A 15,325-nucleotide genomic window follows, 5' to 3' on the forward strand; every position below is an offset into this window, starting at 1 on the left:
TGTAGGTTGTGCCACCAGATGCAGCAGTGTGTATAGCAGTGTAAGCAGGTTTCACTGACTCGCTCAGACCCCTGGGGAATGATGTAATTATCTTTTTCCCATTTTCGTTTCTTCATTCTTATTTTGCTAAGGGAAAATGCAGAATACTTTGGGGGAATTAAAAGTGCCTGTTGTGAAACTAATTTCGGATCTATTTTGGGGATCTATCAGCGGGATGCTGATGCCATCTCTTGACATGACAGCAATGACAAGGCCATGAAAGGTATGCTAATGAAAGTAATAACAGCATCACAAGGTGAGCATTTGCCACATCATTCAGACGTCGGTGGTATTTTATCTCCTTTCTCTTTTCCAATTGGTGTTCCTTCTCTTTTCCCATCTGCCCTCCCTCTGCAGCTTCGAGGGATTATTGTGGAAATTATTCTGTTCATTTCCTCCTAAACCCACCCATTACTGCTCGAGCCAGATTTCTTAGAAACTCCTCATCGAAGATGAACAGGAACCGGATGGCCTTCACTTTTACAACTTTTCGTGTAAAGCTTCAGTTTTCTCATTGATCTAGTGGCCCTCATATTTAATGGTGCTAGAAATTAAAGATGTTTAAATATTCAGATTGGCTGTACGAGCTCGTGATGTTGTGATTATTAACGGCCAGGCTTGTTGGGATTAAACTCTGTTTCACCAAAGACATCTGAGAACATGACACAAACATAACAGCACAGGATGCAAATGGTAACAGCAGTGCAAGAAGCCATCAGTTTGAAGTACTTCACATTTAATCAGTGCACAATACCTGATAAGTGGTACACAATATTATATATATATAGTAGTAGTAGTAAAGTATTTAATATTGAGTGCTAGATACTTACTGGATCCTGATTTAAAGTTACAAGATTTAAATCAGAGGAGAGCTTTGAGATGACACGTTATTCTGGTTTCTTCCAGTTAATTATTACATTTTCCATATACAATAGTACATAATGCACCTTTTTTAAGAGGTTTTAGCTGGTGAAGTATTGTGTGAGCAGCAGGACGGTACAGAATACCTTCATATTGAAGAACAGACATAAATATTGTATAATAATTTAAAGGGTGGAAAAAAGGCATCACCTGCATTCTTCAACTCTAAAAAAAAAAAGCCTTGTTGCAGCACTGAACATCTGGTTCATAAGTCATTTAATTTGAACCAGATGTTCAATATGAGTCTTAAATCAGTGTTACCATAAACCCAAATACCAAATTACAATACCAAGGACTAAGCCAAGGTTGGTACTGCATTTGTAGTGACTGCTTGTCAGTGGTTAGGGTTAGGGATGCGATGTTTTCCTTATATGGACACAAAATGATAATAGTGTAGTAATCATAAATTACTGACATATTTCTAGTAGTGATATTTAAGTAAAGAGTTATTCTGGTTAGCAGTTACTAATTAGCGCTTTGGTCTTATTTGCTCCTTACACATTACTCAATAACGAGTCTATGTACCTTATTGTAAAATGCTACTGACAAAAAATTCAATGTCAGCAGAGGGTTGCAATGGTCGCTGGGTGTGAGGCAAAAAGGATTATGGGATTTTATCCCTTCAAAGAGCAGCTTCCAGTCAGGGAAAACCAAACAGCCCGTTTGATTTCCACAGGCACAGTATATATTCATGAGTTGGACCTTGAAACTACAAGGAGACCACTATAGTGCGCCATATGCAAAACATGTGTTTTAATGTGATGTGATAACTTGGAACATTTAAAGAGACTTACCACTTAAAAAGATATGACTAAAAGAGGGGGCTGTGTTTGGATGAGTAAAGGACTCTCTCACAGAGCATGCATGGTGGCTCTTTTTGTAACCGTTGCATTTGTTCTAACAACTGAAGACAGCCTCTCGTCTGCTGAAACATGTTTTGCACATTCCTCAATTTTTCTGAAATATCAGGAAAGAAAATAAAAAGGGACAAGATGTGACCTATATTTAGAGATGTACCACACTCATACACCATGCTGTATATGTTTGGCATTTGAATGGCCCGTTCAGTCACATAGGAGAGCTGTGAGTGGAGGGAAGCTACAGCCTATAAAACATGCTGACCTGTGAGTATGTTGCCGTGGTCTCATGCCCTGTGCTCTTCTCCAAGTCTGCTAAAAAACACTAGCTCTATGTCAGCAGCATGGATGGATAAATGAGATTTGTATTTCCTCTGTGAGATTTTGCTAGTTAAATGGATAAACGTTTGATGAAGTTCCTAATCCAGATTCTCCTCCTCCTCCTCGCCCTGTATTTAACAGAGTCTCAGTTGACAGAAGATAAACAGTTGTGGGAAAGATTGGCAGGACTGGGAGATGATTGTTGCTTTTCCCTGCTGCTGTAAGGCTGTAAATGTAACTCAAATGCGACTTGTGTCTGTATGTGCAAAGTAGCCATATTCCAAATCATAGGTCCTGATGTTGAGGCGCTGATTTGCTGTCAGCACGAGATAGTCCCTTGCATCTGGAGTGGAGGTGTCTTTGTGACAGAGTATCTACCCACATACAGCATAAATCATATACACCGGCAGCTGGGAATTTACATGAAATATAGATGTTTGCACATGACGAAAATCAGCATGAATGCACACAGCAGAAAATTGTCAGAAATTGTCAAAAAAGATAAACCAGCCGCCCCTCCGGTCTTTCGGGGCGGGGGGTGTGTGCATATGCTAACCTGTGTCTAAAACCACCTTTGTGATGGTATAATCCTTCATCCACACCAGTGATTGAGCCAGCATAAGTGGTCAAATCAAGGCATTGCACCATTCCTCCACCCCTCCCTCAACCTATTTCTCCCCGCCCTGTCGCTGTCCCACACCCCTCCACCCCGCCTCCCCCCACTTTCTGATGTGCTATGTTTGAGTACCAGAGGTCATAAGCGTCGGACGTGGCAAAGGCCCCAGCCAGGCTGATGTGCTGACTGAGGGGATATGGGGCTTGACTTTGGGCAGTGCGAAAGATCCGGGCCTGTCTTGTTTGTCTGTCTGTCCGTCTCACTGGCTACACTATAATGAGATTGCAGGGCTCTGTAAGGCGGATTTACTGGAGCACAACTCCCCCTAGGGTCTTTTCATAGAAATTGGTTCCTCCATATTTCACCCAAGCCTCTCACTCTCGCTCTCTTTGTCAAATGTGTCCCGCACTCACACTCTCTCTCCCTAAACCTCCCTCTCTTTTAGCTCCCACTTTTGTTAATTATGATCGTCTTCTTTCCTTCCTTTCTTTCTGTGGGTGAAGACCGAACGCAGTCACAAATGGAGGCACGAAACTGAACCAAGCAGAGCTGTAACAAGAAGGCATAATGAGAGAGAGAGAGAGAGAGAGAGAAAGCGGGATAGAGGATATGCTTTGGGATATGGCACAAGCCAACATATCGCAAGCCCGTACCACATTTATCTCCCCCTCAAGAAGACAGTGTTTATTTAGATGGTCTTTTCCATGCCCCTATGGAATCTTATAAGGTCACGTGAAAGCATGCACGCTGCTGTGATCAGGGATGTTACTGAAGCTGAAGGTTATATGGCTCACTTTTCTTTTATTATTCTTTCTGGGTCACCTTAGCTGCAAATTGAAGCCCAAGGTCACGAGCCCATACCAAAGCCAAACAGAATTTCCATAGTGTTTGCAAATCTGCCACAGAGATTAATTCTGATGTGTCTCATAGCTGATGTGTTGATGTTGACACAAATGATGGGGTCTTGCAGTCCAGCCACCCCAGCTGTGCACACGGTGAATGAGGCCAAACCAAATGCAAGCTCAAACTCACATCAAGGCAAGCTTATTTTGGGAGCACTGTGTCATCCATTCCACAGCACAAAAGCCCCTCTGCAAGACCATAAATAAATGGGAAAGTGGGTAGCACGGACTGCATATCGACCAAAAAACCCCCGTCTGATTTGTCTGCCAATTCTTTCTGTTAAAAATGAAAAATATTTTCTGTCACAGATGGAAAAAAATATTAGGCATTTGCTTTTTTTTTATTTCTAAGGAATAAATTAAATACCTGGAACTGAAAACTTTACTGTTTGATGATAAAGAGAATATTTAACACCCACAAGTCAAAGTTAGTGAACTGACACAGGTCGCTTTTTTGAAGGTCAGTTTATAGACAGTTAATGAAAAGTAAAGTACTTTGTGTGGGAAAAGATGGCAATTCCCCTCATTCTTCAGACACATTGGCCCTATCTATCTTTCAGGGGAACTCTTCCATTTACAAAGCCTACAGCTGAAGCGGTGGGCAGTTAAGGATGAGGTGGGAGGCGAGGAGGGAAGCACAAAGCTCTTATCAGGCCAGCAACACAGTGCCGGGTTCAGCCCCAAGCTGCTGATGACTGTAGGAGCACCGATTACAGAGGCTAGCCTGAGGAGCGGAGTGGGCACAGGTCTCCCAGCAGACCCTGTACCACCATCAAGCATTAACTTGAACCATTAAGCTCAACCAGCTGTGCATTCACACATGGCCTGAACTTTCTTCCTCTTGAATATTTTCTAATGCTGCAAAGCCCTCACTCTCTTTTCTGACATTCAAAGCAATATCAGCAGGGAGGCTAACAAGATGAATAACCCCTGCAAATGCTGCATTAAAAAGTCATGAAAGGGGATACCCTTAGGGTGCAGAAGCTTCTCTGTGAGGAGGGGTGGCCCATCCTTTTCTGCTGACTAATGATTTGAACTGGGCAGGTGGGCAAGCAGAGCAGAAGGACCTCAGCAATTTGTCCTGTTGCTCCTCAGGTGCCAAAGGGACACAGAAGCTCTCAGCCAGCCACACAGTACTTTCAATTCCCTCTCTTTGTTCCTCCAAATGGCAAATTCCAATTGGAAACTTTACATTTAACTGGCAACGAGTAGCCCAAATCTCAAGTTTAGAATGTGGGACTCGGAAAATCAAGACATAATGTTGAGGAGTCACACTGTGCACAAGCTTTTATTGCCACTTGATGGCACACTAGAGCATCAGCTTCTCAGAGCAAAACAAACCTAACCAAAAACCCCAGTGAAGCCCTTTAGCAACAGGCATGAATCTATCTTAGGAAAAAGTTGTGTCATATGTGGTCTTGTACCTCTCTTTGTGGTTTTTCACTGGAGAAAGAGTGGAAAGACTAACTTCTGCTAAACGCTTAGGTTTGCATATAACGTGGCTTTGGAGGTTACTTTATATCCAGCCTCTCATCCATCTTTTTCTTAACTTCTTTCCCTACTTAGGGTGGTCAGGAGTGAAGCATAACCTGGCTGATGTCAGCTAAAGGGGTGAAAAAGTGACGGGCTACCAAACTGAGACTACCAAAATGTAAAATCACCAGTTAACCAAATAAGCATGTCTTTGGTTTATTGGAGGAAAGAGGAGCAAGTACTTTCTAGTCTTTTTATAAACACAGAAAGGTCCTAGATCCGTTAATATACATGTCTCTCTGGCCATTAAAACATGGAACAGAGAAGCTACAATACACACCTAGGAATTGTGGCACAAGTCTCAAAAAAAAAAATCATTTTAATTATCAAAATAATTAGGAATAATCTGTACACAAACCACAGCATAGAAGCCTCTAGCTTAAAACTGTGTTGTCTCTCTTTGTGCTGCCTCTGTGAACGCCTGAACCCATGGTTTCGTTAGGAAAGCACTGCATCCTCCCAAGATGTTTAGTGTTAATCACTTCCCCATCGGGGGGGTTCTTAACACCGCCACCAATGCGCACAACCTTTAATCAAAACTTGAAGAGCAACTGAACTCAAGCAGATGACGTCATCTCAGTAAGGATGAAGCTCTTTAAGGAGAATTAGTTTCTGCGAGGTTACTCTTCATCTCTTTGTGTGCTGTATCAGCACTGAGTCACCCATTTCACAGCACTGAGCTGACATTTTCATTGGCCCTGAGATCACTTATGGGATAGGGCGTTAGCTCCTATGAGGGTGAACCGGTTCACAAGTGGAGAGGCGCCCAGTAAGCGCTGATGCATTCACATGGCTTCCCGTGGAACGTATATGAGGTTATATTCTAAACACAAAACTATTCTGTCAGTCAGTATCAGTATAACAGACAAAACAAAGTGCACAGCTTTCATTCAGATGTGTGTCCCACACTACGTTTATTTATTCTGTTCAAACAGCAGGCCATGTTGAGTGTCTAGTAAGGTGGCATGATAATGAATAGGAGCAACAATATTTACACAGTCTGAACATGTCACTTCAAATGAGCATCTGTTAGGCGGGATAACTTTAATTCCAAGCAGTCAAATTCCCCTGGAGCTATCGGATTATTCAGCACAGCACACTTAAATTAAAGGCAGGTAGTTAAGATGAATATAGCAGGGCCAAAACTGTACGTCACACGTGAGTGCGTAAGCACAGTCAAGCTCTGCAGTCTTTCTAAACATATCTCACCACTGCACCACTGCTTCTTGACACACACAGTCCAGCACATGCACGAACGCGAGCACGCACAAACACTATCCACAGTTTTCACTTTCCCAGCATCCCCTGGCTAATTCCATTCAAGCCCTCTAGGCTGTCCAGCAAGCTCCAATAAATTAGCCCTGCTGCTCCTCCACTGATACGCAGGCCACACTAGTCTGGCCAGTGCCCAGAGTCACTCACTTGTGCACACGCTCGCAATTACTGCTACCTTTTACTGCGACTGTCCGTCTTAACTGAGTCGACAGTGGGAGTTTTTGGTATGTGCGTTTTCTGTGCGGTTGGGACTTAAAATAGTTTCCATACTGACATTCACTGTTAATGGGAAGGTGGCCTGGGATAGCTTTTGGACTTTTTTGCAATGGAAGTGACTCATTAATTGTATCTTTTCGGGGTTTTCTGGCAGAATTGTCCATGTGTCAGATGTGTCGGCACAGTACCCGTCCATAATTCCCCCAAACTGCAGCTGTGAATAGCTTTTCTTAGTACTTTTCTTCAACTCCTCAATCAAACTTTATTCCCTCTGAACAGAATCCATCTGTTCTGTCTCCCTTCAATATTTGGATGTATCCTCGCACCCAGTTTCCTCTATCATTGTGGTTTCGCTTCCTGTCCACAGCATCTGTCTCTTGCCTCGAGCTTAGATCGAGCTAGTGACCCCGTCTGACATGTCTATACCTCTGTCTCAAGTTTTTTTCTCTCTCTCTCTCTTTCTCTTGTTCTCCCTCAGTTCTAGTTAGCCTTCTGTCAGTGGGGGCCCAGACAGAGATGAAAAAGGTCGTTGGGGACAATGCCACCTTGCCATGCCACCACCAGTTCTCATCATCCGTCCCTCTTGACATTGAGTGGCTACTGCAGAAACCAAACTCCCCACAGAAAGTGGTAAGATTGTATTCCTTTTTTTCCCTGCATTTAATACAGTTTAGAAGCATCTGAATTGTTAAAGGTTCCCTGCCGTCTTACTCTGCCATGACTTGCTGCAAAGTTATTGCAACACCAAGACTGACCTTTACTGGGATGAAATGGCAATGACAGTGACATTTAGGCTAAAAACCAGAAGAACAACATGTGAGGTGTATCTATAGACTGTATATACCTTGGATAGTTTTTCTTTTCTCCCTCTCTTTCCACTTCCCTTTTTCACACACAAAAAAACATTTTCGCTTTTCTCCATTTGGGTTACGCTTGCTGATTTCCAGCAGGACCTATAATAGTTGCACATTAACACAATCCCAAAATTACTAAGGCACTTCAACTTTCAGTGGCATTCACAAAGGAGCAATTGTGTTCACCAACACATTATATATTTCTAACCTTGGCACTTTTACTTTTAACTGTTTTAACTGGTGGGAGATAAACACTATAACAAGTGGAAATGAAAAACAGACCTAATGACCTTTTCATTACTATCAAGCTGACAAATTCATCTTAGTTTTGTAAAAATATGTAATTATAGAGGCAATTGAAGATTACAGCTGCAGCAACCTTCCACCCCAAAAGGAATTGAAATCAGAAATTAGACCAAACAACAGAATCAGGTTCAAAATCTACTATTTAATAAACATACAAGGGCTCACGTGCAATCAGGCATTCAGGGACGCAAGCAGAATTAGCAAGGGTGACAAGAAACGGTCTCAAAACAGATCATACATGAGAACTCTCTGAAAAGTAGTCAAAATCAGCAGTCAGGTAAAGGCAATAATTGTACGCTGTGGGTATAAAGACATTCTGGCAAATATGTCCAAATGTTTTGGGGCAAGGACATAAAGTACTTTGTTAGTTTTTTGTTTCTTTTCTTGTTTTATTTTGTTTTTGCAGAAGTGTATAGGCTTTTTCTGGAAATAGTAAAATTCAATGCTTTAAAAATGGAAAACATCTGTTAAACGAAATAAAGAAAATGTCTTCATTTTAAAGTTTTTAAAGGTTTAAGTTTTTTTCCCCCTTTGTGTGCAGTCACACTGAATTTTAAATCAAGCAGTCAAGGTGTGCTTTAAGTGCAGTTTCAGCTTTACAAAAAGTATTGCATTAACTGTAAAGGAATTACAGCATTTATAAAAAAAAATGTCCCCCTTGTTTGTATTTTAAAGTTTTAGTTGGCACAATAATATATTCTAATTCTGGCTTCATAAAGTCTATCAGCCTGAACCAGGAGGATAACTGAAATCTTTAAACGGCTAATTTGGTTTTGTTTTTTAAAGCCTTTGATAACATTCTGGTATAATTTCGCTGGTGTTTGAAAAACTGCCATTTTTTTCACCCAAATTGAGCTTAGAATCTGATAAGAGAGCGCGAGAGAGAAAAACATCTCAACAGCGTTCTGTTGGAAGGAATTGACTTCCATTTTCTTCTGAACCCATTTCTTCATGCGCTCTTGCGTTGGCACAGAGAAAGGAATGAATAGCAAAGTGTGGAAGGGAAGCGGCGGGGCTAGGAATGAAAGAAAGGGAAAACTGGTGCCTTACACTTTGATTATTCAGACTGGGGCTGCCACATTGCGATGAATATTTAACGGGAGGATAACATTGAAGGCACCATTAATTAAAATCAAACGTTTGAAAATTTGATTAGGAAAGAGACTACGCCTGTAGCCGAATGAATAAATCATTCTTTTGTTCTGCTTGAAGACCGTGTTGAGATGGAAAGAGCATCTTGTCAACATTTAGCCTCTGTTAGCAAATGTACAGGCTACATGTGTTTAAGACACAGAGGGGCACAAAATTCAACTACATTTAGTCAGATGAAGAGTAAAAAAAAAAAACTTAGATCTTAGATGATGAGAGTTACTCAAAGACGGCATTTTATAGCCTATCATAGTGTAGTTTCAGCAAAGACCAGCGATGGTTAATAAAGATGAAGTTATTAATTTCATTTCCATCCTTTCTTGGGAAATTGCTCCTGCCACAGTGCCACATAAGTTAGCGTGTATTGTGTGTTGTTGCTATTTGCTATGCATAATTGCTGCCCTTCAGCATATAAAACTGAAGATATTGAACTGGCATTATTGTGAGGACAATTATTGTCCACAGAGGTGATAAATATATTAGCAGTAGAGTAAAATGACAGAGTCATTGTTTTATACTTGTTTCCTCTGTGTATTCTTCATTGACTATAAAATTATTTATGGAAAACACTTTAAAAACCGAACAGCTTAAATATTTGAATGTTAGCCACACTGTTCATATAATCTGCTTCCAGTAATCTTTAACAAGCTGCTTTGATTAGAGCAGCAATTCTACTGTGTTAATGTTTTTGATAAAATGATGTGATATATAAATTATATATTGTGCTGTGCAAAAGTTTTGAGCCACCCCTCATGCCTTTGTAGTTTGCTTCCAAGGAGCCAGACTTTCTCCAGGCCTTCTGAAGGTCAAAGTTTTTCTTTGGACATGTTTCAGTCATTTTCTACGGAGCCCCGCAGGGGACATGGGAGAAAAATCAAATTAAGACGGACTTTTGCGAGATCTCGCAAAAGTTTTTGCCACATTCTTCGGAGGCCGCCAGCTTGAAGCCGACCGGGAGGTCGAGGCACGATGTGCCGGGAAAGCGGTGTTCCTCCCGTTAGCTTCGAGCTAGTGGATGTCAGATCTCCAAAAACGTCGGAGCACTTTTGCAAATATGTGATGTCTTGTAAACCGAGCAGGTATCTGACGTTTACACAACTACATTCATGCCTCAAAATATCTTAAAAGTGTATTTTGTGACCCAGAAAGAGTAATTTTACAACTAAGTAGCTGCCACCATTGTTGGAATTCAACTTTTGCGAGATCTCGCAAAACTTTTGCGAGATCCCGAGTTTGTTTTGCGAGATCTCGCAAAAGTCCGTCTTAATTTTTTTTTCTCCCATGTCCCCTGCGGGGCTCCGTAATTTTCAGTCCAGTCCTTTTACCTTTTTCAGAAATATGCTTTTTGTTTGTTATGCATAAAAGAGGCACCTGACTCAAGAATGTTGCATCTGCACATAACAGACAACTTAGCAAAGAAACTAAAAACACATAATTTGTTTCCATTTATATACTTAAACCTATGAAAAGTGCGCGACATTCACATGCAGAAATTCTGCCAAACTGTATTTTTGCACCAACAGGGTGATTCCCAAAGCTTTATTAGCTGAAAGCTTTCCAAATCTCTTCATCGTGTACAGAATTGCCTTAAAAACATTTGAGGAAACTGGAGGAGTGGCTGTCATTAAGTCAATTGAAGGGAAACAAGGAGAAAAGACTGAAGCATGTCAATGTTTGCTTCAAACTGTCCACAGTAAGCATGGGGAAAGTCAGGAGAACAGTACAAGAGTGAGTGTCTACAGCCATCTGTAAAACAGAAGAAGCTTTTTCATGGTTTGGGGTTGCATTTTGTCATCATTATCATCATTTCATGACCTGTGTGAAAAAGCAGAGACGCTTAATTATCTGTGTGCAGTATTTTACTGAATCAACAAAACACCTTCCCTTAATAGAACAATTCACTAACAGACATTACCAGAAGCAAAAACACATACACATGTGGTTTGGTTTGTGAGTAATTAATGTTCTGATTTCATGAAGGCAACAGATGCATGCCCACAGGACAGGTACAGGTATGCCCTTTTTTGTTTTGGTGTTAGAGCCTCGTTACTTTCTGTGTGTAGCTGTGGCACAGTGATATGTTTCTGTTTGCATTCATGGTGTGCCACATGTTTGGTAAACGGCAAGTTTGTGAGTAGGTTTGGGTATATACGTGTGTGTGTAAATGGCCAGTCATCACCTGTGATCACAGCAGGTGCCCCTGCTTCTTAGGCACTGATGCGCTGTGGCACCAGCATTTAGCGGTCCCCATCTGCAGGCTCTCACTTGCCCTGAGTAATAGGCCACTGTGACAGCTGTGTTTGTTTCTGTTTGTGTGTGTGGATAAAGCAAGAGCGTGAGAGAGCAAAAGACACACAAGGAAAGGCTAGAAATAAACAAAGACAAACTGTAAACAGCCAGGGAAGAGAAAATGAAAGCTTTCTGGTGCAGGTTTACAGATGCTACAAACTTCAAATTAGCTCATTTTTTTCCTTTGAACACCCGGTGTCTGCAAACATCAATGAACCTTGGTGGTAAATATAAGGAGAAAAAGGGAGAATCAAACAGATTATGTCAATCGCAGGCTCTAACAACAACATCTTTTTGTGTACCTACAAGGAATTTCCGATTAAGGTTATCAGTGTGTTGAGTCCAGCACTCCACTGTGTAAGTGTGGGGTGCCGGTTCATACTCTTTCTTGTAGTCAGAACAGCGGGTGCTCAGGTTGATGTGCCTGGTCTTGGAGTCCTGATGTTCGGTTGTTTCCAATGACTTTATGAGATTTGCTTATGTGATGACTAGTAACTACTTCTTATGGTCTTTCATGTAGCACATGTTTTATTTATGAAAAAGGTTTTCTGTTATAAAAAACTGCTATTGCAGGAGCTAATGGGGATCTTAATAAACGAATTAACTAACTAATCTTGGTTGCTATGACACCTGAGCTTTCATGTTGCAGAGAGGCAGGTAATCAGCTAGGAGCTCAACAGCTTTGTGCCCTTATGTGGCACAAAACTTTTGTGATCAGGATTGTCCTGCCCTATGTTAGCACCTGTTGTTAGCACCCCAGTTATTTATGCTGCCACGTGTTCTGGAGTGCTGTACGCTTCTTAAACTAACAGGCATGAGTCGTGTGAGGTACTGGTACTGCCCAGCTATTTTGTTGGCCTTTGTCATTGATTTTGTTCTGGGAGGTTGCTGTGGTCTGCTCTTAGGTCCACCAGCCACTTGGAGTTGGAGGCTTTATGACACCACATCCTTGCTCTTACTCAGTCTTAGCTGTGGTGTGATCCGTCCTTGTCCCATTGTTGCCTATCCAAGGTGTTGTGGTTGCAGCTGGGAAAACACCTTGGATAGGTCTTTGGAGAACAAGCCATTTATTGTCTCTGGTTGTGTATCCCTTTAGCCTAATAGCCAGTGTTATGAGCCTTTGTTTGGTACTTTGTAGAAGCTCTGTTATGAACACATTGTTATCCTGTTATGGATATCTGATCTCTGTGATGATGCCTATCTCCAGCTCTGATAGCCAACTGTAATAGCCAATATCCTTCTGGGCTTCCTCCACGGGCACGCTCTGCACATATTCTTGAGCTTATAACCAAATGTTTCTATGATTACAGTGGCAGTGGCATATACAGACTCACTGGTTTATTTGATACTGGTAGTGGTGGTGGTGAGTAAAGTTGTGTGACCTGCAAGCACTTTTTCTGGGGGCATTTACCTTTCTACCTTAGCTCAGGAAGTAGAGCAGGTCATCTACTAATCAGAAGGTTGGCCATTTGAGAACTGGCTGCTCCAGTCTGCATGCCAAAGATCTTTGGGCAAGATACTAACCACACATTCACACTCCAATGCACCCATTGGAGTGTGAATGTGTGTGAATGAAAGTACTAAAGCATAAAAGAAAGTGCTGGTGTGAGTGGCTGAATGAGGTATGCTGTATAAAGTGCTTTGTGTGCTCAAGTAGAGTAGAAAAGCACTATATAAGAACCAGTCCATTTAAAAGGGACTAATCATTAAGAATTATGTTGTTTGAAGCTTTAAGCCAAGCCTGATCATAATCTGACTAAAATGGCCTGAAAGCTGATTTTTACCTTCTTTTTTTTTTTACATTTTTCTTTTCAGTTTTATTTGTATATCCTTTGAAAAGGGAAGTTACAAAAGTGTCATTTTATAGCCATTTTGTATCATCTGTATGATATTATGTACTTTGCTGTTTCTGAAGTTGTTTTCTGGTGACATCACTTTTAGTGCCACTGTGTGCACTTTAATCTTTTATTTTAGGACCAGAATAATAAAATAGAATTGTTTGGGAGGATGTTGTGGGCTTTTTTTTCTTTTTCATTTGACAGCTTTATTTGTGGAAACACCATAAAGAGATAACAACACTCACAGATAATCAGCTAAATGAACACTGGCAGGATACTGGCATTCCAGCAAATGCATTCATTTGTAAAATATTATTTCCCAAGTGTTAATTAAAAAGTGATTGTTAACAATGTTACCCATGAGTGCTGGTATTCTGTTTTTCTCAAGACTGTGCCTCCAGAGAGGAACTACGTGGAACTGTCTTAACTGAGCATACACAGCCATTAGAGCCATGTTATTTAAAATGTAAATGGCAGCCTACCAGTGAAATATATCAAGGGTAATACTGTTGGGACATAGGAATTAAGCGAACCAAATGTGCTGTTAAGAGATGAAAATCTTATTTGGGGAATTACTTGCATAAATCAGTTAAGAAGTGACATCACCAGCTGCTAAAATGTTAGTACCAGGTCCAGGAAAAAATTGGAGAATTCCTTCAAAAGAAAGATAGAATCAAGATAGCAATTATGAATCAGTCAATCCCTCGCTGTATTTTTCACTTGTGCAAGAAGTTTTTTCACTTGTGCAAGAATTTCATTTCAGACAACAGTCTCTGCTCTGAACTAAATCCTTGATTATCTTTTCTTTCTCCACATCTAGATTATTACCTTCTTTGGGGGAAACGTGTACATCAGTGACCCCATGGATACTGAGCCCAACCATCTGTCCTTTGCTGGGGAGTACCTGGGTGGAGACGCCTCCCTACTCATCAGTGACCTGCTGCTGAGCGACACGGGGGAGTACTACTGTAAAGTCAAGAGTGGGGGAAAGTACCACTGGAGCCAAGTCAACCTCATTGTATTGGGTAAGTGTGGATACATCAATGCACGTGCACGTACCATCGGGTTATGAAGAAATTCATTTATACATGGAAAATCCTCATACACAAACACACATACACACACTTCTTACACACACAGACCTAATCACTGGATCATTAGCCTGGCACATTTCCTCTGTCATGCTGACTGATCTAATGATTCAATTTGATTCAGACAGTGTGATTTGATTTTGTTCGTGCTGTTTGGGTCCGTTTGGATTGGTTTGTTGATGAGGTGAGACCAGAAACATACAAGTAGGTTTGGCAGGCCACAGAAATGATTGATTGAGTTAGAGACTGCATTACATGGGCAAATTTCAAGCTAGATTCTAATGTACTTGTGTCCTCTATGACATATACAGCACAAGACAACAGACCAGTTTGATGTTCATCATGTTAAAAAGTTAACTTACATCAGTTTAAGTACAGATAAGCTACTTGGAAATATTAATTACCCAAATACAGAAAATCCCGTTTTGGTACGAGAAGCATGTTGTTCTTCTAATTTGCACATTATGCAGATGGCTATAAATGACTCAACAATACAACTACCTCAGTGGTAATGCGCTTCTCTGTCTGCATATCAGAAATAGCTGAACAACTATGAAGGACAGACAGCTGCAATAGCTGGCCACAAAGTCCGGCGGGAGGAGTGAGATCGTTCTCAATGTCAAAAAAGCATGCGATTTATTAAAACATCATGGGAGATTAGTTCAACCCGTGGTTATTGGTTTTCTAATGGAACAGTCTGTTAATCCTTTCGCTCTCACTCCCCTCTCTCTTCCATAAAGACATTTCAGTGAGTTAGTGCCTCGAATTTTACAAATTGCCCTCAGCTTCCCAGTGACACTTTCGATTTTGAGAGAGACGAACATTTGCATTTTTTTCTCGCGCTCCCTACGCTAAGATAATGGCTTGGCAGCTGAGCTGGTAGCTGGCTTGGCATGAGACAGTGTGTGTGTGTGCCATAGTTTGTGCGCTTCTCCAGTGGTCGGGTATGTTTCCGTGCAAGCTTGCACAATCACGCCTGAATGAGCGTGTGGATTTGCATGTGAAGATTTTAAATGTGTATATGTTGCGTTTATTAGTATTGGGGTTATGAGCTGAGGTTACGCAGTCCAACTGCTCCTTCTGCAGTTTGGCTTAACCGACCCCGACAGAGCTCAGAG

At 41.3% G+C, this 15,325-nt stretch overlaps 1 protein-coding gene across 1 annotated transcript in view; it reads left to right on the forward strand.

The window, feature by feature from the left end:
* The window catches only part of clmpb (CXADR like membrane protein b), an 82,694-nt gene that overhangs the window by 48,403 nt on the left and 18,966 nt on the right, over nt 1-15,325 (forward strand). Inside the window, exons 2-3 of the mRNA XM_085184342.1 lie at nt 7,159-7,310; nt 13,937-14,141. Of these exons, the coding sequence (XP_085040468.1) occupies nt 7,159-7,310; nt 13,937-14,141 (357 nt within the window). The remainder of the gene's footprint in view (nt 1-7,158; nt 7,311-13,936; nt 14,142-15,325) is intronic.

Source organism: Neolamprologus multifasciatus, chromosome 14 (genome assembly GCF_963576455.1).
Source record: "Neolamprologus multifasciatus chromosome 14, fNeoMul1.2, whole genome shotgun sequence".
NCBI lineage: Eukaryota > Metazoa > Chordata > Actinopteri > Cichliformes > Cichlidae > Neolamprologus > Neolamprologus multifasciatus.